Source organism: Corythoichthys intestinalis, chromosome 8 (assembly GCF_030265065.1).
Source record: "Corythoichthys intestinalis isolate RoL2023-P3 chromosome 8, ASM3026506v1, whole genome shotgun sequence".
In the NCBI taxonomy this organism is placed as follows: domain Eukaryota; kingdom Metazoa; phylum Chordata; class Actinopteri; order Syngnathiformes; family Syngnathidae; genus Corythoichthys; species Corythoichthys intestinalis.
The window spans coordinates 6,934,702-6,961,104 of NC_080402.1; the positions used below are offsets into that span (position 1 = coordinate 6,934,702).

The following is a 26,403-nucleotide window of genomic DNA, read 5'->3' on the forward strand; positions in this document are numbered from 1 at the left end:
ATATCTGGCCCCATCTAGCGTCGTGAATGGGGAGAGTAGCTGAGATCTGTCATACCAGAACATCGCTTCAATGATATCTGGCGACATCTAGCGTCGTGAATCGGTATAATGTCTAGACCGCGAATATAAGACGACCCCCTCTCTTGCAATCTTATTTCAATGCAAAAAACACCGTCTTATATACGGGCCAATATGGTAAATGTTAAATGTTAAAATTAAATGTTGTTTAGAGTACTGCTGCCTTTTGATGGGTAAATGAGGAGCAGCATTTAGTGTGTAAGCTACTTTATATGCTGGTAGCAGTACTGCTGACCAATTTATTAAGTCTGTGAGCGGGCCAGACGTTATTGATTTTATGACAGAAGCTGAGGGCCGAATAAAATTTGACCACGGGCCGCATTTGGCCCCCGGGCCGGACTTTGGACATGTCTGATTTAAGCTGTCGTACTTTTGCTATGCAAGTTAGCCAATCGTTCTTTCATTGTACTTAGATCCTCATTTATTTTTTTATTTTTTTATCATTTGAGGCTCAGATCAGGTATTTTCATTTTTTGACGTTCCTTATCCGATTTCTCGATTATTCGAACTAACTAGTTCATCGATTAATCGACAACTAAAATAATCGATAGCTGCAGCCCTGGTAAATTCAATTATTCTGCAACATTTTTACTTTGTTTTTGGCACTTAATTCCAAGAGAAAACAAATATGCCTTATAACAGAGTTGCATGCGTGTTATACTTAAAAATTTAAATACAAATGAAATGCATGTGGTCATTTAATTCCTTTCACACGAGCGTGCAGTTTTTACCAGTAAGGTGTTTTTTTTCCTCACCGCTGTGCTAAAAAGATGGCTCACTTACCGCAGGGAGTTGAAAGGAACGACGGCGTGTGATTAAGTGCGGCAAACCGCCATCATTATTAGACCCGTTAATGGAGACACCAGTTATTCATCTCATTTTAATTTTGCATATTTTCAGCCTTCGCTTAGGTACTTGAACCTGTTCTTTTCACGCCGTACCGCCACGGCGGGTTCGTCCCTCGCCGCTTAAACGGAGAGAGAGTGAAGGTTAATTATGTTGGAGAGTACACCCCTCCCACCCTACTCGCCCCTTCATCCTCCCTAGCTTCTGCGGGTCCCAACGCGGGATGCGGGGGCCCTTCGAGCGCTCCTTCACAGTCTGTTTGTTCCTTGTTGCATTGTCTTTTACGTTTAAAAAAGGCTGTGATGCTCTGAGAGAATAGTAAAGCTGCGTTCACAACGGCCAAGTTTTATTCTCGTCGAGTGATCTGTTCCCATAAAAAAGGCAATAGAGTGGTACCTCTATTTACGAAATTAATTGGTTCTGGAAGTAGTTTCCTAACTTGAAAATTCTGGAAGTAGAGACGTGTTTTTCATGTAAATGCCCCCATTTAATCTGGTCCAAGCCCTCCCAAATTCAGACATAAATCTTTTATAATGCATAAAAATGCATCAAAACATGTAACAAATACGTGTTACAATTAGATTATTGCACAAAAAACATAAAATCAGAATTGTGCATCATGTAAAAACCAAGAATAAAGACTAAAAGTCAATAAACTCATGTAAATCTGTCAGAACAAGAATGAAGAGGCGAATAAAGAGGACGCTGGGATACACACATACATATACAGTAGAGGTCCCTCTTAGCCCATTGGATGTTAGGAATGCTAGGCAATAGTGAGTGTTGTCACGTATTACTTGAAAAAGTCTTAATTCCTGATTACGCCTCAAAAAAGTAATCTCGTAACTTTACTGATTACTTAATTATCCAAATAGCTAAGTTACCTAGCAATGTAGTGGTTACATTTACCAATTAATCTCCCTTTGCTACCTCAACATAAGAATGACAACAGAAAAATGCCATCGCATGTAATTGAATTTAAATGGGAAAATCTGAATTTTTCCACATGAGGTTTAATATAAACCACCATTGACTCCCGCTAGCTTAGCCACTCCGAAGCCCTGAAACTAACAAATAAGTGACAAACAGCATGGAATTTGTCGAAATCAAGTCCCCTGACTAATGAACCCCCGCTAACTTGAAGATTAAGCCTAATGTCAAAAATTCTGAACTTTGGGTTTGGGCTTAGGGTTAACAGCATATCAGTGCCAATGTAAAACAATGCAAATTGACTGCCAAATAATCAACAACACACAAATGAATTGCACAGTGCAATAAACACAATTGTGGGGGCGGGCGCGAATGCGCGCGCACAACCTGGAAGTATGCCGTACACACACATGGTCATTTTGGCCCCAAAACGTGGCGGCAACTAATCACTTTACACTTAATCGGACTTACAACACATCCCAAAGAACACAAACAAGCTAAACGAACACGTCACCTCACGGCATAAATGTGCAACACGAATATGATGTAAACAATGCTCGCCAACTGCCGCGATGAGGACTCGCCGTTGCAACGGCAAAGCTACGAAACGGCCGCACATGTAGCGGCTCCAACCTATTGCTCGAACCCAACAGAATGAAGGAAAAATATGTCCATTCAGATCAACATTCCCTCCGACTGTGATCTTGTAAAACTGCGACTTATGGAGCGTCATATGGGGTGCCACCATAAACATATGACCTATTAAATACTAGAGATGGGAATCTTTGGGCACCTAACGTTTCAATTACGATTACAATTCAGAGGCTCCGATTCGATTATAAATCGATTATTTTTTAGATAAAAGATTAAAGATTTAAAGATTAGATTTTAGATAAAAAGTTCATTAGGTTTGCTACAACAGAGCCTTCTCGAGAAGTCTACTGCTTTAAGATGGCGGCTGTTTACTAATGGCGGCAAGTCTGTCATTTCGCATCTAGTTCTCTAATACATGTTCTAACGCCGCCGTCGTTTGTTGTTTTGCATCTAGTTCTACATATATGTGATATCTACCATAGCCATATGTGGCCGTATGTTTGTAGCAACTAGCAACTGGGCGTTGTTTGTAGCAGCTGTCGGCCGCAGTCAGGTATTATTGTTTTTTTTATCAACTGGCTTTAGTTGAACATAATATTTACTCTCAGTCCGTTCCTCGTTGCGTCCCGAAGACTGTGTTTTAGTTCCGCTTTACCTGGTATAATTCAATAATTCGAATTTGGATGTTTGTGAATCATTCTCGAATCTTCCACGGCCGAATCGCGAATATTCTAAGAATCTGAAATTTCGCACGTCTCTTAAATACATATTAGTGTAACCTATAAATTTTTCGTAATATTAAGAGAAAACTCAAAATATTACAAGATTTAAATCGCAATATCACAAGAATGAAGTCATACATTGCAATAGCATGAGAGAAAAGCCACAATATTACAAGATAAAAGTCACAATATTACAAGTTTTTATTCTGGTAATATTACAATGCGTGACTTTATATTACGAGAATATGTTATACATTGTGATATTACGAGAAAAAAAAAAAAAACGAGATTAAAGTCGTTATATTACGTATCTACGTGATATTACAAGGAAGAAGTCATAATGTTATGTAACTTAACATGTTATAGTACGAGATTGAAGTCGTCATATTATAAGATTAAAGTTGTTATAATAGTTATTTTTACATTATGTGAACCGGAAATCAGGGGCGCTGGAAGTCACTCACAGCAGGGGGTGCTTAGGATCTTTTTTAGTTTTTCCCATCCAAAAACAGGCATGCTCAATTGCAGTACACATGCATGCTGAATAGTTTACGTACTACTACTAGGCTACTACAAAGACAGCGTTCTATTTCACCTACAGTGTGTGTTGGAGATTCTGTATTGGAAATAAAAGCGCCCGTGTACTATAATGCAATCCCCCACAGCTAGATGGAGCAATGACACACAAACACATTTGAAAAGTAAAAGGTCCAATAAACCTCGGTTTAACGCCCCCTTTTCACAAATAGCATATATGGGTTAGGGTTCAACCCTAAACCCTAACACGAACAAATACAATATATAAATATGTCTAAATACATATATATTTAACTCCCAAAGTTAAATACACTATTATTTCAATATGTCTTATGTATTTATTAGAGATGTCCCGATCGATCGGCATGCTGATCGATAGGGTCCGATCACGTCATTTTCAAAGTATGGAATCGGCAAAAAAATATCGGCCATGCCTTTTTTTTAATATATATATATATTTTTTTAATCAAATCATTTTCTCATTGTATTTAACGTTACAGACATAATATGTTACACTTATCCAGAGTCTTTAGTTTAGGCTTAAGGTAGGGTTATCAAATTTATCCCAATAACGGCGGTAATTATTATTTTTTAAAATGTATCATGTTAAAATATTTAATGCAATTAATGCATGCGCCTCACAACCCACTCACGCATTGTCGCGCTCCATCTGTAATGGCGCCGTTTTGCCTATATAGAGAGCTAAAAGGCAATGTAAAATAAGTAGAATGGATTTTTATTGTAAATGGCTAAAATCTTGCAATCCCTCTCCCTACGATTAGAAATATCATGGGAAGCAATGTTGGGAAGCAAGGTAGCAATTAATCTTTTTCTTAACACCTTATGTTATCTCCCATCGCAGAGAAGATATGAATTGGTAGCACTACGCACAGTCATGGTTCCACTTGTCATGGTTCCACTTCCCATCATGCATTTGGGCATGGCCTTCAGTATCATTTACTGAAAGCTCAACAAATACACTAGATGGCAATATTTAGTCACAATATACAAAGTCACAAGTCTTTCTATCCGTGGATCCCTCTCACAGAAAGAATGTTAATAATGTAAATGCCATCTTGAGGATTTATTGTCATAATAAACAAATGCAGTACTTATGTACTGTATGTTGAATGTATATCTTCGAGTTTTATTCCTTTTTTTATTAATGCATTGCCAAAATGTATATGATCGGGAAAAATTATCGGGAATGATTGGAATTGAATCGGGAGCAAAAAAAAAGCAATCAGATCGGGAAATATCGGGATCGGCAGATACTCAAACTAAAACGATCGGGATCAGATTGGGAGCAAAAAAACATGATCGGAACAACCCTAGTATTTATTTTATTTTTAACGCCCCTAAAAAATCTACAAAAACACTTTTTTTTTTCTCCCCAACACCAGAAGGTGCTACAGTTCCAGCGCCATTGCCAAAAATTGGTTTGGTGGACTTGGACTTTTGGTGATGAAAAGCATGTGTGAACACAAAACTGCTTTTGCCGATGAGCATAGCACAAGCAAGGCATTTTAGCATGACAGTTTAACGTTAGTGTGTGAATGCAGTTTTAAGCTTAAAGACAACCTGTGAATTTCTCAGAACATACAGGAAGCGTTCTAATTCCAAGTCACACACGAGACTGAAATCATGTCTCTTCATCCGGGAGCGAAAACCAGCAGAGGGAGACGATAAATATCAATAAAATCCGCGTCCTCCCACTTGTAGAGAATGCTCGTACAAAGCCCAAATGACAGCAAAGACAAAGAAGCGGTTGGGTTCACGTGCGCTGACACGATGGAGACGAGCCTGAAAGATGATTAACGCTGGGGCGGGACGGGTGAGGATGCGCTGAGATTTTTCCGCGTCATCCTCCTCTGCACAAAAAATAAATAAGTAAACTAGGCGGAAGCGAGGCGAATTGAGAAGCGAGCTAATCAGGGATATGGAGGAGGTGGGATATGTGGGTAGAAAGTTTAAATCTGATAAATGAGGAGATTAGTGCACTATATGCAAAATGGGTATTCTGTATTTTTTTTAATTATTATTATTATTTTTTTTTTTTAGATGATCAGAAAATTATTTAGTGTATTACTAATCTATTTATTTTCAGTGTCAGTGTCACATTTAGGGGGGACAATATATTATAGTTCTTTCTGACTGAATGAATTTTTTAAAATGTGTTGTTTTTTTTTTACTCTTTAGCTGTCGTTGATGGTGATAGACGAACCAGAATTGAATAAACATTACATTGACCACACAGTAATTTTAATATATTACCAATTACAACTTTGAAAATAAGGAAACAAGATCAACAATGGCGTTCATGTTATTTGCCGCCATTGACGGCGACGTGTATTGTCATCAAAGACACTGAAACATGACGATTCAGTGCCAGTCATCTCAGTTCAAAAAATATGGTGTTAATCGCTTTTTTTACATTTCCATAATAATAATAATAATAATAATGTTTTTAGTATAGTTTAAGTTTAAGGGGAAATGTGGTTTAATGGTTTTTAGTAGAAATATTATTGCATTAAATTTTAGTAACAAGGAGAAATGTACTTTGAGAAATGATTTGTAAAATGAAAAATGAGAAATTAAGTATTTTTTTCAAGTCATGTCTGGTTTTTGTTGTTGTTCTTTTGTTTTTTTTTTGTTTTTTTTTTTTGCTTTTTTTACAACTTGAAACAATATACATTTTTGAACAAAAATTATTATTTTTTTAAATTAAATTTAGATTTTTTTAATGATGATGTAATAATAGTTTTAGATTTTTTTAGTTTATTTTTATTTTTATTTATAAAAAAAGCAGTTTTACAACTTGAAACAATATACATTTTTGAACAAAAATTATTTTTAAAAAAAAAAATTAAATTTAGATTTTTTTTAATGATGATGTAATAATAGTTTTAGATTTTTGTTTATTTTTATTTATAAAAAAGCAGTTTTGTGATCTTTTTCTTTAAAAATAAAATAGAAATTTCATTTGACACATCCATTTATTTTTAGTAAATGTACTATGAGAATCGAGTAAGTACTGTACTATTTTGAAGTAGGGCTGCAACTAACGATTATTTTCATAATCGATTAATCGGACGATTAATTAAACGATTAAACGGATAAATGTCACTTCTTGCAATTACCTTCACAATTTACCTTATTTTTGGCATGCTGTAAGTAGCAATGAAGACAAAAGGGATGACTATTTCCTTCAACTGTATCGATTATCAAATTTGTTGACAACTAATTTATTAATCGATGTAATTGATTAGTTGTTGCAGCCTTATTAAGAAGCTAGTTTAGACAGTAAGATGTCCGAAAATTGGCAAAAATTTGAATTGTTGTCTTCTAAAGTGAAAGCTGATTTTTTTGTTAATGTCCTACTTTGACTTAACAAACATATAATGAAGAAATCTGATAATATTTACAACTGAGAAGTTAAATATGTTATAATTTCAAGAATTTAGACAAGTTGAAAAAGCTCCTAAACGATTAATCGGTTATCAAAATAGTTGATTAGTTGTCGATTATTAGATTAATTGTTGCACCTCTTTTTTTGAAGTCTTTTTTTTTTTTTAGTTTGTAAAAATGTATATTTATTTGTCGTTTTATTTTTCTTATTATGTGAGTGCATGTAATCTTTCATCAGAAAAATGCAAATTTAGAAAATGAGCTGTACATTTTCTATTTACATTAATGTAATTTTATGAATAAGTTAATAAGATACAGCATATTTAGAAAAGTTTTTTATTTCTCCCACACCCCCATAAAAATGGTCGATAAAATTATTAATCTTACATGACACGTGTCATACTTCAAGAATAAAATTATGTGGGATTTTCTTCCCCTCATCTAAATGTAGTTTCTTTTCCCCCCCTTGTGAAATATGACAACAGTGTGTTCCAAATATGCATTGAATTGCAGACAACTTTCCAATTTTTGCTTATAATATGTTATTACGTTCTTTTATTAAGGAGTTACTATAGATTCACTTTGAGCTTATTAGCAGTGAAGGTGTTGTTGTATTTAAAAGCAAAAAAAAAAAAACAAGGCCTGCCTACCTGAGCATCGTCAACAGCATCGTCATCTTCAACCTTTAACATAAAAGCAAAACACACCAATTTATTATCTTTTTTTAAACATAAGCGCAATCCTCACATGTACAATGTAAATTACCATCTCCACTTTTTGGCACTAAACAAACACGTGACAATCAAAGGCTGAAATCCAAGTAAAGGATTTCTGCCGTCTTTTTGATGCACAACGCTACACCGTCCCACATAAAAAGGCACCCAATCGATTGGCCACGCTTTTCCTCCGTGCTGACGATGCTCGAGTGGACGGGTTCGCGCTTGCCCGCTTGACGGAAAAGGGTCCCTTAAATGAATGTATTTCTACCTCTTGCAGGACGGATAGGGAAGTAAATAATTAAAGGAAAGGGACCCTTTTTGACTGCACCAACCCTGCCACTGCTGGTAAGCTCTACTTATCCATTGTGACTCCATACAGTATGTGCCCCCTTTATTATTATTATTATTTATTTTTTGGCTAAGGATTGTCCTTTTTTCCCCCCCTCACCTCCCTGCATGGAAATCCCTTACATGTAAAGGTGTTTGCATACTATTTATTTGGTGTGATTATGATGGGTCTGGGCTTTCTGTCTATTGCAGTTTTGCATTGTGACGAGTGTGTGTGACAGGGAAAAAATTGAATTTTTTCTCTAAGCATTTTTGCACCCCTTTGGCATGGCTTCTGTATGCTCACCTCAGATATACGTATATATTAGCGCTCCTATTTTGAATACTGTGACAGTCAAGTCATAATTATTTCATGAAAAATGGTAAAAGAAAAATACACTTGTACCTAGTATGTGATAGTTAGTTCTAGTGCTGCAACGATTAATCGATTAACTCGAGTAATGCGATTAGAAAAAAGCTTTGTATCAAATTTTGCTGCGTCGAGGATTCGTTTACCGTTATTGTTGGACTATAAGGTGCACTCGACTATAAGCCGCCACCCACCAAATTTGACACGAAAACGACATTTGTTCATAGATAAGCCGAACTGCACTATAAGCCGCAGCTGTCCACACTGTATTATGGGATATTTACACCATAAGATATCAACCGGTAACTCTTTATTTGACAGTGGCATCATAAGATTGTCATAAGACCAAATGAACCACCATGAGCTTTGCAGTCAATTGGTTCAAAGCTTCATTGCTTCAAGAAGATTCATTTGGCCATCACTGCTCCCGTGGGGGGGACAGTCAACCTCTGCTGCCACCTATTGTCAAAACTGTTTTTGTCCAACATGCCTCCTAGTATGCATTGATACAGATGTACATAACAATCAAAATTTGTGTTCTGTGCTAATTATTTCTTCAGTTACTGTTCCAGTTGTTTCACTAATTGCTAGTTATGCTATCTGGTAACTATCAATTTGACAGTGGCGCCATAAAACTGTCATAAGACCAAATGAACCACCATGACGCTTTGATACAATTGCAAAATGCAAAAATGCAAAGCTTCATTGCTTCAAGAAGCTTCATTTGGCCATCACTGCTCCCTAGAAGGAGACAGTCAACCTCTGCTGCCACCTATTGTCAAGACTGTTTTCGTCTAACTTGCCTCCTAGCATGCATTGCAGCGCTACAGATGTAAATAACAATCAAAATTCATGTTCTGTGCTAATTACTTCATTTACTGTTCCAGTTGTTTCATTGGTTGCTAGTTATGGTATCTGTTAACACTTTATTTGACAGTGGCACCATAAAACTGTCATAAGACCAAATGAACCACCATGAAGCTTTGAACCAAATTGCAAAAATACAAAGCTTCATTGCTTCAAGAAGCTTCATTTGGCCATCACTGCTCTCTTGAAGGAGACAGTCAACCTCTGCTGCCACCTATTGGCAACACTGTTTTCGTCCAACTTGCCTCCTAGCATGCATTGCAGCGCTACAGCTGTAAATAACAATCAAAGTTCATGTTCTGTGCTAATTACTTCTTCATTTACTGTTCCAGTTGTTTAATTGGTTGCTAGTTATGGTATTTGGTAACACTTTATTTGACAGTGGCACCATAAAACTGTCACAAGACCAAATGAACCACCATGACACTTTGAAACAATTGCAAAATGCAAATCTTTATTGCTTCAATAAGCTTCATTTGGCCATCACTGCTCCTTTGAAGGAGACAGTCATCCTCTGCTGCCACCTATTGGCAACACTGTTTTCGTCCAACTTGCCTCCTAGCATGCATTGCAGTGCTACAGCTGTAAATAACAATCAAAGTTCATGTTCTGTGCTAATTACTTCTTCAGTTACTGTTCCAGTTGTTTCATTGGTTGCGAGTTATGGAATTTGGTAACACTTTATTTGACAGTGGCACCATAAAACTGTCATAAGACCAAATGAACCACCACGACGCTTCAAACCAAATTGCAAAATGCAAAAATACAAAGCTTCATTGCTTCAAGAAGCTTCATTTGGCCATTACTGCTCCCTTGGGGGAGACAGCCATCCTCTGCTGCCACCTATTGTTAACTCTGTTTTTATCCAACATGTCTCCTAGCATGCATTGAAGCGCTACAGATGTAAATAACCAACGAAATTCATGTTCTGTGCTAATTAGTTCTTTAGTTACTGTTCCAGTTGTTTCATTAATTGCTGGTTATGGTATCTGCTAACACCTAATTTGACATTGGCGCTAAAAAACTTGTCATATCATAATTATGAGGGTCTTATGGCAGTCTTGTGACGACGCTGTCAAATAAAACGTTAGCTATTAACCCAGACAAACTGGACTATAAACCATAGAATACAAAATGAGGGAACAAAAGTAGCAGCTTATTGTCCGAAAATTACGGTAAATAGAGTGGCATTGTAATGGTTTGTTTTAAAAGTGTTTGCATTTAATTTTATTGATTTGGGTGGATGCACTGCCCTCTAGCGGCAACAGTAAATAGGACATAACTCGTCTAACGGCCGAATCAAATTGCTCCACTGTTAAGGCCAACATAAGGTTCTTAGTGTTTGTTTGAGGTCAAATGTTTGTTTTTGCATTAGTAATTTAGTTTAGAAGTATATTTAGATTTTTTTCGTGAGAATATGTGTTTGAGCGATTTGTTATGAGCTTTGTAAAAAAAAGTTAGCATCTTATAGCATTTAAGCTAACAGACTTTTTCTATGCAAGTTAGCCAATTGTTCATTTGTTGTACTTAGATCCTTATTTTTTTTTAATTTTACACTATTTGAGGCAACGCTCAGGTGTTTTAATTTAGTTTTAAATGCATATATTGCTTTTCTGAAATGAAAGTGTAATTCTGCATAGATTGAAGAAACGCTCAGGAATTTTATTTTGCATTCGCATTAAAGCTCCTTTGAAAGTGCAATTATAGTAAGCCAAAATAAATGTTATTGCAAGCATAAACACTTGTTTCTTTCGGTTAGTGCTCTTAAAATTTATTCTGCAAGGCATTAAATGCTTGTCATCCAATTGCTCGATTATTTGTACTAACTAATCAATAGATTAATCGATTACTTAAATAATCTATAGCTGCAGCCCTAATATATATGTACATTGTATTTTTCGGACTATAAGTCAGACCCTAGTATAAGTTGCATCAGCCAAAGAATGTACAATGAAGAGGAAAAATATAAGTCGCACTGGCGTATAATTCCTGTTTTTGGGGGTGATTTTTTTAATTGATTAAAAACCAAAAACATTATACTTAAAAGTAGTAAAATGGAGAACAACAGGTTAAATAGGCCTCTGTTAACGTAAAATATTTAAGTTTTTCGGATAACTATAGCCTAACAAACACAACATAACAGGCTGAGTGGAAAAACAAACAAACATATAACTCACACTTAAATATAAGTCGTAGACCCAGTCAAACTATGAAGAAAATTGTAATTTATAGTCCAGAAAATACGGTATATATGCTTGGTCATTTCATCACTGGCTACGTTTACATAGACAAAATGTCCTTAATCCGTTTAGTTTTCCTGTTAAAATCCTGATCGGAATGCACGGCTTTCGTGGACACTAAAAATTGAAAGTCGACCGATATAATGGGCTGATATATGGACTTTACAAGATCAGTCATCGGCCAATATAATAGGATAAGTGTTTTTGTCAAAGTTTGGGTGGTCTTTCTTATAAAGGTCGACCGATACGTATATCGGGCCGATATATGGACTTTTCAAGATCAGCCATCGGCGGTAATTTCATCAATGGTTATGTTTATATAGACCATATGTCTTTAATCCGATTAGTTTTCGGATTAAAATTATGATCGGAATGCACTGTTTTCATGGACACTAAAATATGAAGGTTGGCCGATATATCGGGCTGATATATGGACTTTTCAAGATCAGCCATCAGCCAATATAATAGGATAAGTGTTATGTTCATTATTTGGGTGATCTTTCAGATAACGGTCGACCGATATATCAGGCTGATTTATGGACTTTTCAAGATTAGCCATTGTAATAGGATTGCTTTTAATGTCTTCCGCTACTAGCTTCCGGAAAAAACAAAAAATATGCTGACGTCACAGACATGTGAGGGAAAGACTGTTCCGAAATTTGGGAATAAAGTGTTTTCATGCGCACCGACTGGACTATCAATCGACAAACTCTCTTTCGGAATAGAATCTTGATCAGGATCGGGTTACAATAGCGACTACGATCAGGCTTTTAATACGAATAAAAGTGTCCAAGCAAGAATAGCCGGTTTCTCCACGTTTGCCTTGACACAGACAAAAAATGTAAATGCTTGACTTAATTAAAGCAGGAGTGACGTGAATTCATGTTCATTTGAGCTGCCGGGGCCTGGTGCTAATACGCTACGCGGTTCCCCCTCGATTATCACATTACCGCGGCTCGAATCAATTGATAAACTCCCATTCAATACGCCCCGACTATTTAATTGAGTCACACTCTATTGGATTTGAGGGCCGTGCACAGTGCAGACATGCTGACAGCAGTAAACACTGGCAGGATGCGCTCTTCCTCTTCCTCTCGCTCCGTCTGTCGGCACGATACTGAGAGCTTAAATGTGAATACTGTACGTACTTATATAGGACAGACGCTGACTACCACCGTATGAGGTGAAAGGCATACAGTATAGTAAGTGGGAGGCCTAAATTTATTGGATACGGATATAGAATATCTACTTTAAAGATTACACCGTGTTACAGAAAAAAAAAAAAGTTGTTTATTCCTGACTTATAGACATTTTATTTGTGTTGCTTGGGTCCAAACTAAATGTAAAAATGCTACTAAACAGGTAGAAGTTTGGTTTTGCTCAAATTAGATCTTCAAAATTTGCAATTTTACGTCCTAGTTATACGAAAAATATTAATGTTAAATTTCATTTCTCTGTGTTTCAGTTCAAACTAAGTCTTTAAAAATAAGGAGTAAAAGTATACATATATACATATACATTTATAAAAGCATTAGAGAAAGTACCACAGTATAGAAAAGTGGAAAATAGAATTTCAAAGTCGTGACCACAAACCCAAACATTTAGGAAAACAAAAGTGTTTTTATATGTCAGTGCGACAATATAAACTTGGAAATACCACTTACAGTAGAACTGGGGACCAAATTTGTGTTACATGGTGTTATAGGTCATTTGAATTAAAGTCAAAGTCAACTTTATTCATAGCCTTAAATTTAAAAAAAAAAAAATAGGGGTGTCAAACGATTAAAATTTTTAATCGAGTTAATTACAGCTTAAAAATTAATTGATCGTAATTAATCGCAATTAATCGCAATTCAAACCATCTCTAAAATATGCCATATTTTTCTGTAAATTATTGTCGGAATGGAAAGATAAGACACACGACGGATATATACATACAACATACTGTACATAAGTACTGTATTTGTTTATTGTAACAATAAATCCACAAATGGCATTAACATTCTCTCTGTTAAATTGATCCACGGATAGAAAGACTTGTAGTTCTTAAACGATAAATGTCATAGTTACAAATTATAGTAATTTTATATTAAAACCCCTCTTCATGTTTTCGTTTTAATAAAATTTGTAAAATTTTCAATCAAAAGTAGAGTTAATACAATAATCATAAAAATAAAAATAACAATAATAAAAATAGAGTGACCAAAGTCTAAGTTTTACCTGTATTTTGCATAGCTATTTTGGTATGGAATGCCAGTTCATTTTGCATTGTTGTTTAACTGTGTGTCAGAATAGGGCCTCATTACTATAAACTTAAGTGCTTTTCTTTTTTTGAACATTATTTTTTTGGGGAGAGATAGGAATATTATTTTTGTTGTGCTTTCACTAAACGATACTTACAGTGGGGAGAACAAGTATTTGATACACTGCCCAGTGTATCAAATACTTGTTTCTTGTGAAGGAGTTGCCAATAAACGGCGCGGTCCAAAGAACGCCTGTGTCCACTCGCCTCCACTGTATAACATATATCTGTACATATCTTACCCAAAATACAACAAGAGACACATAATTGCCACTAAAAGAAAGAAAACTTACCGAAATATGTGTGGAGCACAAATAGCAATTTGCATTGCATTGTGAATACAGCATAAACGTCTCAAAACTACTAATTCTCCCACGTTTAGAAGAAATAACATGAGTATGGAACGGCGCTGCCCCCAAGCGGCCGGTGGCATTCTCTTCACTCTTAATGTCCATAAACGGCCTCGTTGTACTCTGAGGCAATATGCGAGATGGTCATTCACTCAAGCGCCAGCAGAGGGCGGCAAAACTCCATAACAACAAGTGAGCGTTTCAGTGTACTGTCCTTTAAATCTTTCTGAGCGGGACATCTGCGTTAATTGCGTCAAATATTTTAACGTGATTAATTTAAAAAATTAATTAACGCCCGTTAACGCGATAATTTTGATAGCCCTAAAAAAAAAAAAAAAAAAAAAAAAAAAAACAAAGGACTTCACAAATTGTAATCATTTAAATATTTAAGAAACAATAAATCAAATAGGTAAACATTATAATTTTGTAAAGAAATTGTAAATTTCCGATGATAAACAAATAATGCAAGTTGCACATTTACCGTGAATAAGAAAAAAAAAAAAAAAAAATCGATAATAGAGGAGCATTCAGAGAACAGACTTCTGCCTGAGCAGCCAAATTCAAACCATTACCATATTTGGATAAAGTAAGATAAAATAAGCTAAAATGAGATAATCCTTTATTGATATTGAAATTCAGGTATTGCAGCAGCATCAAAACAGCAGTCAAAAGTATAAAATATAGAAAACTATACAAAAAGTAAGGGTGGGAACCTCTGGGTACCTCACAATAAGATACGATCCCCATTAACCGCAAAAAAACGAGGGCTCGCTGTATATCGTTTCTTGGCAGGAGCATATCGATAAACTTTTGGGTTACAAAGTATCACAATATCACCATTTCGATATTTTATCACACACCTAATAAAAAGTACATACCGTAATTTTCGCACTATAAGGCGCACCTGACTAAGCCGCCAACCACAAAATTTGGCACGAAAATAGCATTTGTTCATAGATAAGCCGCATTGGACTAAAAGCTGCAGCTCTCCTCACTGTTATATGGGATATTTACACCAAAATATATTAACCAGGAACTGACAGTTGCATCATATGACCATCATAAGACCAAATGAAATACCATGAAGCTTTAAACCAGTTGACTGCAATGCTTCATTGCTTCATTGGGCCATCACTGCTCCCTTGGGGGAGACAGTCAACCTCTGCTGCCACCTCCTGTCAACGCTATTGTTGTTCAACATGCCTCCTAGCATGCATTGCAGCGCTACAGATGTAGATAACAATCAAAATTCATGTTCTGCACTAATGATTTCTTCGGTTACTGTTCCAGTTGTTTCATTTATTGCTAATTATGGTATTTGGTAACACTTTATTTCACAATGGCGCCATAAGATTGTCATTAGACAATCATGACTGGACATGACACTGTCATGAGCATTACTGAATGCTTGTAACAGATGTAATGTAGTGTTATCCTGCAAATTGTATCACTTTTGAATGATCCAAACTGGACATAAATGGAGTTAGTAACATATTTTTCCGGATGACACTTAATGGCTGTCTGTCATAAGCAATCAGAAATGCCCATGATAAGTGTCATGTCATAATTATGACGGTCTTATGACATCACTGTCAAATAAAGTGTAACCTATTAACCCAAATAAATCAACAAATAAGCTGCACTGGACTATAAGCGGATTCAAAATGAAAGGAAAAAAGTAGCGGCCTAGCTTCCAAAATTTTAACAATTTACAGTACAAGGAATATACAACTACAATACATAAAAGTGAAATCTGAAGTGACACTGAAAATAGGTGCTACGACAAGATAACAATGCTGATCCATCATTGTGTGTGCGCAAAAGGGAAAAAATTATGTGAGAGTGGGCACTCCTTTTAAGTATGAACCAAATTAAATAGGCTAATCCATTATAAAATTCTCTCTAAATTAATTTTCTGACTTTTGATAGCATTACCCCAAAATGTAATCACCTTTTCCGTTTCATAATACAAACATATCCTGCAAATTTGATAATCCCTTTATTCATTGAGTTACAGTGGGGCAAATAAGTATTTAGTCAATCACTAATTGTGCAAGTTCTCCTACTTGAAAAGATTAGAGAGGCCTGTAATTGTCAACATGGGTAAGCCTCAACCATGAGAGACAGAATGTGGGGGGAAAAAAACTGATTTTTTGATTTTTAAAGAATTTATTTGCAAATCATGGTGGAAAATAAGTATTTGGTCAATACCAAAAGTTCATCTCAATACTTTATTTACCCTTTGTTGGCAATAACGGAGGCCAAACGTTTTCTGTAACTCTTCACTCTTTGCTTGGTGTAAATAAATCAACTGTGGGAGCAATTATTAGAAAATGGAAGACGTACAAGACCACTGATAATCTCCCTCGATCTGGGGTTCCATGCAAGATCTCACCCCGTGGTGTCACTCCGTTATTGCCAACAAAGGGTACATGACAAACTATTGAAATGAACTTTTGGTATTGAGCAAATACTTATTTTCCACCATGATTTGCAAATTTTTTTTTTTTTTTTCACATTCTGTCTGTCATGTTTGAGGTTTACCCATGACAATTACAGGCCTCTCTAGTATTTTCAAGTAGGAGAACTTGCACAATTGGTGGTTGACTAAATACTTATTTGCCCCACTGTATCTTGAGTACATGACCTCCGCTTTCTGTATGTTTCACCTACTGACAGCTGTAATCAACCACTTGAAATGCTAGGCTTGTGAGTAGAATTTTAACTGATTCCTATGTTTTTCGTTCCTCACATTTAGGCACAGCTCCAACATTAACCTGCACCGCAAACTGCTGACCAAAGAGCTGGACGACATCGTCCTGGACCCCCAACTGACGCCTCTGCCCAAGGATTTCCGAGCTGAGCTCCTGGCCAAGATCTACGCCGGGCACCACCACCACATGTCTCTGGACCCGATGGGCAGGATGGCTTTCCGAGGCCCGCCCGGCGCCCGTTCCCCCCCGGGCAACGAGTACCCCGAACACCCCCTCCACCAAGACCTGCACCACCACCGCGGCTTCTCCCGAGGACGGCCGGACGACTACGTTGTGCTAGACTTGAGCGCCGCGTCCGGCCTCCAGTCGGGCGGCAGCGTCCACTCCTCGCACGAGTCCGACGAGGGCAGCGACGAAGGCGTCCTATTGGACGACCTGGGGGAGGAGGAGGACGAGGAGGGCGCGGAGGAGGACGACGAAAAGACAGAAGGCGACGCTCGCTCGGAATCGCCGTTCCGCCTCCCGTCCGATAACGACGCCGGCGGGGGGATCGTGTGCAACATCTGCCGCAAAGTGTACAGCAACAAGGGCACGTTGCGCGTGCACTACAAGACGGTGCACCTGCGCGAGATGCACAAGTGCAAGGTGCCCGGCTGCAACATGGTGTTCAGCTCGGTGCGCAGCCGGAACAGACACTCGCAGAACCCCAACCTGCACAAAAACATGCCCTTCGCCACTCTCATAGACTGACCTCCGAATTCCTCCTCCTCCTCCGGGACCATCCCGAAACTTTCGGAAAGAGCAAACTCGAGCGAGGACTTTTTCGGGTTTGTTTTCTTCAGTTTGATTTTCATAAACTACCCCCCTACTTTTATCTCCAAAGAATCTATGGAACTTATTTGTGACGTTGCCTGCAGACAAGATAGTATTGAAGAAAAAAACAAAAAAACAAAAAAATGTTGTATTTGTGTAATGATAGCTTTTAAATGACCCCTCCCCTTAAAATGGAGAAAAAAGCATGACAGCTTAATTTGTAAATAATGTCCCGGAGAGGCTTTTTGGTGTAAAAGACTTGTGTTGATGGTCGTTTGTTTCTTTCTCTCTTTTTTTTTTTTTTCGCTTCTCTCGCTTATGGTTTTATGTTACAGCTCAGTACAATACTTCCAGCTATAGGCAAGACAGAGGTAGCATCTTAACTATCTTGAGTCATTTTATCACGTAAAGGGGGGAAATGTAGAAAAAAACAAAACAAAAAATCCACAAAAAAAAAAAAGAATATCATGTGAATTACTTTGTTAAATATTCAGAGGTGGCCGGCATGCTATTTGAGGCTCCTACACTGATATCATTCTGTTTTCAACTGATTTTCATTCTCCCCCTCTTATGTTTATGAGCTTTATAAGTATACAATTCAGTTTTTTGCACTTTGCATCTATACGAGGGGATGTGTAATATTAGTAGAAGTGAGGACATTTTTTTTCCGCAATGGTGAGTGAAGAAACGTGTTGTTTGGCGCCAGTTTTCTCTTTTGCACGTGGCCAAATGTCAAAAAAAAAAAAAAAAAAAATCCCCAACAATCACATGCGGTCACTTAAGCAGGGCACACACATACGCTGTAAAATAAAATGTTGGCGGAACTTGAAATTTCAAGTCAAACAATTTTGCTTGAATTTTTACTGTTTTGAGGTTTAAAAAAAAAGTTATTGGTTTAATTTGCTCCAAGCGGCAAGCAAACGTGAGCCACATTAACATCACAAATGTAAATACAGGTAGTCCCCGGGTTACGAACGAGTTCTGTGACTACGCTGGCGACGTAACGCGAATTTCTGCGTAAGTCGGACTTGACCCTTTAAGTACCCCTAATTACCCACTCGCAAAATAACTATCCAAAACATGTATTATACGTCATACTAATTAAACAAAGTGAAAAAATTTGATATTACTTCCCCATAGTAACACAGATCGCACCATAGTTCCTCTTAAAACTGACATTTATTAATTTGTCACCGTCAAACTATGAACACACAATTAGAAAATTAAATACAATAATGGCAAAGAGCGTACAATAATGCTTTAAAGTAGGTCTGTCAAACGATTAAAATTTTTAATCGAGTTAATCACGGCTTAAGAATTAATTGTAATTAATCGCAATTCAAACCATCTATAAAATATGCCATATTTTTTTGTAAATTATTGTTGGAATGGAAAGATAAGACACAAGACGGATATATACATTCAACATACTGTACATAAGTACTGCATTTGTTTATCATAACAATAAATCAACAAGATGGCATTAACATTATTAACATTCTTTTAAAGCGATCCATGGATAGAAAGACTTGTAGTTCTTAAAAGATACTTGTTAGTACAAGTTACAGAAATTTTATATTAAAACCCCTCTTAATGTTTTCGTTTTAAGAAAATTTGTAAAATTTTCAAACAAAAAATAAACTAGTAGCTCGCCATTGTTGATGTCAATAATTACAAAATGCTCATGGTGCTGAAACCCATAAAATCAGTCGCACCCAAGCACCAGCAGAGGGCGACAAAACACCAAAAAACCCAAGTAACAAATAGACATGACACTGTGCTGTCATTTTAATCTGTTTGAGCGGGGCATGTGCGTTGAATGCGTCAAATATTTTAACGTGATTAAGTTTTAAAAATTAATTACCGCCCGTTAACGCAATAATTTTGACAGCCCTACTTTAAAGTAAAACAATAGAGGCATATTTGCTTCTAAAAACATACCTCGATGGCTGCACCTTAATACCGAGCCAAATAATGTCAAAATCTTGGGCAATTCAACAAGGAAAACGGAAGCTATTAGTGGCACAGGTCCAGCGGTGAAAACAAACGCCGCTCAATAAGCTAGCGGGCTAATAGCGAGCTAACAGGGGAGGGCATGGCCGAGCCTGTGCTGTTTACCGTTTCTGTGCCTTCTTGAAATGTTAACTGGCGTTCATCCCTGCTTACCAACGTGAAAGCAACGCTCGAAACTAACAGAAAATAGCTATGGCGTGACGTCAAACAAGTCCGGGTCCAACAAAGGAAAGCAAACAACACATACACTGTAGTGTAATGGAATACCAGATATGCATAGCAATTACTGTATAGTTCAACCATTTAGATTAATTACACTTAATAAATAAAATAAATGACAAATAATATACTGTACTTACCATGAATTATGGCTGCAGCTATCGATTATTTCAGTAGTCGGTTAATTGATGAATTAGTTAGTGCGAATAATCGAATAATCTGATAAGGAACATAAAAAAAAATCTACCTGAGCTGAGCCTCAAACGATATAATAAAAAAAAAAGCAATAATAAATGAGGATGTAAGTACAACAAAAGAACAATTGGTTAACTTACATAGCAAAAGTATGCTAGCTTAAATTCTATAACTTTTTTTTTTTTTTTTTTGCAATGCTCAACAAATGACCAACAAATGGTTCAAACACATATTCCCACAAAAAACGGCTGAATGTACATCTACACAAAATTACGAATGCAAAAAAACATTAGCTCAAACAACAACTAAGCTAATCAGCCATGTGAAATGAATTATATCAAATTCCCTATTGTCATTAGAGGGCAGTGTATCCACCCAGATCAATACAACTAAATGCAAACACTTTCAAAACAAACCATTACAACGCCACGTTAATTAAACGAATACTCGAAGCAGCAAAATTTAATCCGGATCGTTTTTCTAAACGGAATACTCAAGTTAATCGATTAATATTTGCAGTACTTTTATCAATGCTGAGAGTTGGGAGACAAGACACTGTTAAGCGACTAAAAATAAACTGACTGAAGAAAAAACAGCGGACAAGGCGCGCAAGTCGAAATCACGTAAATCGGGTACGTCGTAACCCGGGGATACCTGTATAGCCCACAAACAAGGGCGGAACTTAGGGAGATGCTGGGGGTTTGACACCAACTGGACCTCTAGGGCTGCATTCAGACTGCAAGTATATCTGATTGCAATCCGATTTCTCCTCAAATCTGATTTTTAGGGCTGACTGTTCACACTATTTTTAGCAAGTATCCAAATCAGATCAGGACCTGGTCAGGCCGGATCACATTATTGACAAACCTAAAAAGGTTGCTGCAGCAAAGAAGGCGTCATCCAACGTAGAGTGACGTTATGAAAAGTTAAATGCCATCTGACCTGTTCAGACTGAGAAGGATCTTGTCTGATATGAAACTACCTCCCATATGTAGTTTCAATCCATTTTGCAAAAATCTGCGCTTTGGGACTGTTTCGACTACAAAAGAACCAGCCAGTTTCAATCTGGATGGTCTTAAAATCGGATTTTGGCTGCCAATCTGTACAAGGTTTAAGGGGCCTGGTTGGCAGGTGTAAAGTGGGCGTGGTTGGTTGAAATACATATCGCGGAAAACACTCAAATGACTTGAAGTTCCGCTCGGAGACCCCCAATTTAGCCAACTTTCAAAATTGTCCGATATGCATGTGCTATACATCATAGGAAAGCTTAAAATCTCAATTTTCTGGGGGAGAAAAATTTTGAGCAGGAGGGCATTTTTAAAAATATATTTTTTTAAACAGCAAAACCCTACCTAGAGGTGAGAGCACGAAAGAACAGAATTACAGACGCCATGACTTTAACGAGATATTATCGCGTACTGACCTTGTTTCAATCCAAAAACTCCATGTATCACTGAGTGTCAAGACACAGCTGTGAATGGCCACAGCTGGATTTTATGGGTGAAACATGGTAATACAACAAGGGTTGCGATGCAGAAACTGCAGACATCAAGGAGTGGCCAGGATTTTATTTTTCATATATTTACCCTTTTGAACGATTTCTTTTTTTTTTGTTTGGATCAATTATTTATCTTCTATGATATCGGAGAAAATGCAACAGTAAGAAAAAAAAATACAATTAAGTGATCGTTATGAGGTAGATGTCCGTGACTTTTTTACAGACGCCATTTTTTTCACTGCGACATAATTTGTTTAAAAGTTTAAAAGTTTTTTTTTTTTTTTTTTTAAACGAAATATGAGACATCAATGAATTATTTTAAGCTAAAAACGACAGACATTTTGAATAATAATCATAATTACCTTTATTTTATGGCTGGGTTGAAACAAAATCGGTTGCGCGACGTCTGTAAACGGGGGTTTTCAGGGTAAAACGGATAAATTAAAAATGGTTCGGGGGCTTAATGTGCCATGAATCTGCTATCGCAGCATATAGACATCTTGTGTTATCAAACACAACAGTTGTTTTAGCTTAAAATACAGCAGTTACTTTTAAAGAGGAGTGCAAGAGCAGAAACTGCTTTTTTAGTCTTGTCTGGGTTTTCTGCCATATCCTTCCAATTTGATAATCCCTTCATTCGTTCTTGAGTTATTTTGAACACAAATGGAACTGACAGGGGCGGAACTTAGGGGGTGTGACCGCACCTGGGCCATGCTTGCGGGTGTAAAATGGGCGTGGTTGGGCGAGGGAAGGGTCAAACAGAAAGATAAGCTGATGCGTGAACCTGTAATGTAGTATTTAAATGTTAAAATATCTCTGCCAGCCGCTTGTTTGGAGGGGCCCTCAAAAGAAATTCCAAATGCAACACACACACACTGGACGATTATTTTGAGGGGCCTGTGAAAGTGTGTCAGGGCCCGCGACTAATTCTCCGCTAGCACCACCCCTAGTCGGGGGGTCCCGTTTATGCTCATCGCACCGGGGCCCTGTTGACATTTGTTCAGCCACTGCCCACAAACATACCACTTAATGCAATTCAGATCAACTCCTTTAATCAAGTTCACAATATCAACTTGATAAAATGAGTCATGAATGCAATTCAAGTGAGAGTTTAAGAATTTGAGTTAATAGTGTGCCATATAGTTTTACACAGTACCATGAGTACTCGTATGTGTGTACCCCGCTTTAGCCACAAAAACAAAAAGGAGGGCTAAATGAGTAACAAGTCAAACAATAAGCGTCCTCACCTCATGATATCGTGACAAAAAAATAGTCCTTCCACTGTGACCAAACAAACACGAAAAGCTCTTTCGGTATCAATGTACTTAAAACCCCAGTTGATCCATATGATGCACTTGAGTCTTAAAAAACATTTTGCTGTGACATTTCCAGCTGAAAATCTGTCTTATGGTACAAACACATCCAGTGGTCCAAGTAGCCGAGGGAACGGGGTATTTATTGGTGGGTAGACGTGTTAAATAAGTCCAGTAATTTTTTTTTTGTTTTTGTTTGGAAAAAAAAAAAACAGCTTTCTTCCTCTTTGTTTTTTTCTGAGCAATGACGTGTTACTATACAATATTTTTTTTGTCTTACTTGACTTGGTGCTACACAGAAGGACGAATTATGCAGTGTTACGTGCTGATATATGTACAGTATTTACATCGCCTCCTACCCATTTGTTTCTTGGTAAAAGACTGATGCCCCACCCCAAAAAATATTGATTCAATTAAAAGCGTAAGTGTGTACTGTATTCGCAACATGTAGAATAACAATAGAAACCGAATGAACAGCGTCTCTTGTGGTTGAACGCAGGTAACGCGCTTCATTTTAAGTTCAATTAACAGAACAAAAATACCAGTTGTTATAAATAGAGTTGTCCGATAATTACTTTTTAATCGATATCGCGATATTGTCCAGCTCCAAAAATCCGATACCAATATATGTGGTTGTGGACTTAACATATTATGACTTATTGTGATGCCCCACTGTATGCTTTAACAATGGTAATGTTCACATAACAAATCCCAATAATCTTACTGTGGAGATATCTAATGGTCAATTAGCATAACTGCTGTGCTAAGCTGTGACCAGCCCTTGTACAAAGGCACTTTGAAAGCAAAATGCATAGTAGCCCAAAACCGCTAATGAATAACCGATGTCAATATTATCTGATATCATTTTAAAATACTTTTATCGGATGATACTATCAGCTACCCGATAATATCGGCTAACTCTAGTTATAACTATTCTGAGAAAACAGCCATTAAAAAAGCTATTGAACTTTGTGTTAGCTTAAACGAGCTAACACAGTCGTACTAAATTACCACTGTGGGGAAAAAAATATTTGCCCGTTTTCACAAGTTTAGAGAAAGTTTGAAAATTCCGAACTAGCTAAACGCTAGCCTTATGCGTTTGGAAAAACATAGTTGTATGATTCATCAGTCGTACTAAATTACCACTGTGGGGAAAAAAATATTCGTCCGTTTTCACAAGTTTAGAGAAAGTCTGAAAATTCCGAACTGGCTAACCGCTAGCCTTATCCGTTTGGAAAAACATAGTTGTATGATTCATCAGTCGTACTAAATTACCACTGTGGGGAAAAAAATATTCGCCCGTTTTCACAAGTTTAGAGAAAGTTTGAAAATTCCGAACTGGCTAACCGCTAGCCTTATCCATTTGGAAAAACATAGTTGTATGATTCATCAGTCGTACTAAATTACCACTGTGGGGAAAAAAATATTCGCCCGTTTTCACAAGTTTAGAGAAAGTTTGAAAATTCCGAACTAGCTAACTGCTAGCCTTATCCATTTGGAAAAAACGTAGTTGTACGATTCATACCGTGTCGAATTGAACTGAACTGCGTTTAGTGTACACATGGCGGCAGACGATATCATCGGCTACCCGATCATTTCGGCTAACTCTATTTATAACTATTCTGAGAAAACAGGCATTAAAAAAAGCTATCGGACTTTTTAGCTTAAACGAGCTAACACAGTCTTACTAAATTACCACTGTGTGGAAAAAAACATTCGTCCGTTTTCACAAATTTACTGAAAGTCTAAAAATTACGAACTAGCTAACCGCTAGCCTTAGCCATTTGAAAAACATAGTAGTTGTACGATTCATAGCGTGGCAAATTTAACTGAACAGCGTATAGTGTACACGTGGCCGAAAATCGCTCTTTTAGTTCAGTTATTTAGTCAGGAAATGCAAAAAGTCGAACGGAGGACTGTTCATCACTGCTTTTACGTCATTCGGCGTTATCATGTAGCTTACGCGGGACTAAACATTCAAGTCGGCTTGTATAGATGCTTTATTCTTTATCCTTTCAACCTGTTTTAATTTGAACTGGAACCTGTGAAATGTCAACAGTCTTAAAAAAAAATAATAAAAATGTTGTAAATTCATATTGCTGATGTTTTGTGCCAATCATACTTTAGCGTTTTTTTAGGTAGTACACTTAAGGACCTGCATATACGTCTTAAAAAGGCCCGAGTCACAGCGACGTGGCAACGCAAAGCAGGATGGATTGTATGTGCTTTGCTGGGAGAGAAAAAAGTAAAAATTGTGATTTCAGAAGCTACGTCAACACTGCAAAAGTAACCTAAAAAGGTGTTTCTTGTTTGCAGACAAGAGGGGAAAATGCGGTCCTTTTTCGTTCCCAAAAATGAATTTTTTGCTCTTTTGTTTTTGTTTTTTTTTCTGTATCATACATGTCCATATTTGTCTTTTTTTTTTTTTTGGTTCGGTTTTTTTTGGGCATAAAATGCATAAGGGTTTTGGGATGTAAATGGAATTTTATTCATATTTTGTCCAAATACCTCTTGTAATTTGTATCAGAATTCTTGTACAATTTTTATATTAAAGATTTATCAGTCACTGGCATCTTGTCACTGCATCTTATTGCCCTGTGTGTATGTTGCCGCAGAAAACACGCACATACGTGTCAATCAGAGTGTGATATTTCAGCAGGTTTTGCAAAGGCCTTTAATTACCTAAAGATAAAAGTCTTTGGGGAGCAGGCTATCTTGACCAATTAGTGGACAATTAGATGAAAAGAGTTAATAAAAGGATGAGCGGCATGAGGCAAAGCCACGCTGCTGGTGTGTGCAAATTAGCAGGACGGTCACCGGAGAAAAGAAATAGTACAGAATTTCTTAAATTGAAACTCTTAAGAGTCTAACAAGACAATATGAGAATTTGGCTAACCACTTCTCTTGAAGCACAGGAGTGCTCATCATGACTTTGGCTAATTTGCTGCTAAAACATCACTAGCATTAGCAGTTTTTACAGGAGAGATTTAGTTTTATATCATGAATATTCACATTTAAACGCTGGAGTAACATACAGAAAAGTAATACAACAGAACTTGGCTAACCATTTTTTTTAAACAGGAGTATACATTACAATTGGTGAATTTACTGTTAAAATAACATTACTAGCGTTAGCATTAGCATTTATTACAGGAGTGATTTAATTTCAAAAATTCATACTGAAACGCTGTAGTTTCACAGACAAAAAGGTTGTACAACATACCTCAGAGGCATATATTCTTCCAAATATCTAAAAATAAATAAATAAATAAAATTAAACTAGGGTGACCATATTTTGATTTCTAAAAAAAGAGGACACTCAGCCCGGCCTCAAGATACTTGAATTTT

At 36.9% G+C, this 26,403-nt stretch overlaps 1 protein-coding gene and 1 long non-coding RNA gene across 7 annotated transcripts in view; one reads left to right on the plus strand and one right to left on the minus strand.

Annotated features, from left to right (window-relative positions):
• bnc2 (basonuclin zinc finger protein 2) overlaps positions 1 to 25,616 on the plus strand; it is a 467,285-nt gene extending 441,669 nt beyond the window's left edge. For 5 of the 6 annotated variants that reach the window (XM_057842558.1, XM_057842555.1, XM_057842557.1 and 2 more), the window contains one exon: positions 17,049 to 25,616. In XM_057842558.1, coding sequence (XP_057698541.1) covers positions 17,049 to 17,754 — 706 coding nt within the window. In that variant the 3' untranslated portion in view covers positions 17,755 to 25,616. Of the gene's footprint in view, positions 1 to 8,111; positions 8,180 to 17,048 lie in introns of all 6 variants that reach the window. The other variant, XM_057842560.1, reaches the window with a different exon arrangement.
• Positions 1 to 26,403, minus strand: part of LOC130919919 (uncharacterized) — a 71,755-nt gene that overhangs the window by 25,433 nt on the left and 19,919 nt on the right. The window contains exon 2 of the long non-coding RNA XR_009064032.1: positions 7,766 to 7,798. This is a non-coding gene — a long non-coding RNA (uncharacterized LOC130919919). The remainder of the gene's footprint in view (positions 1 to 7,765; positions 7,799 to 26,403) is intronic.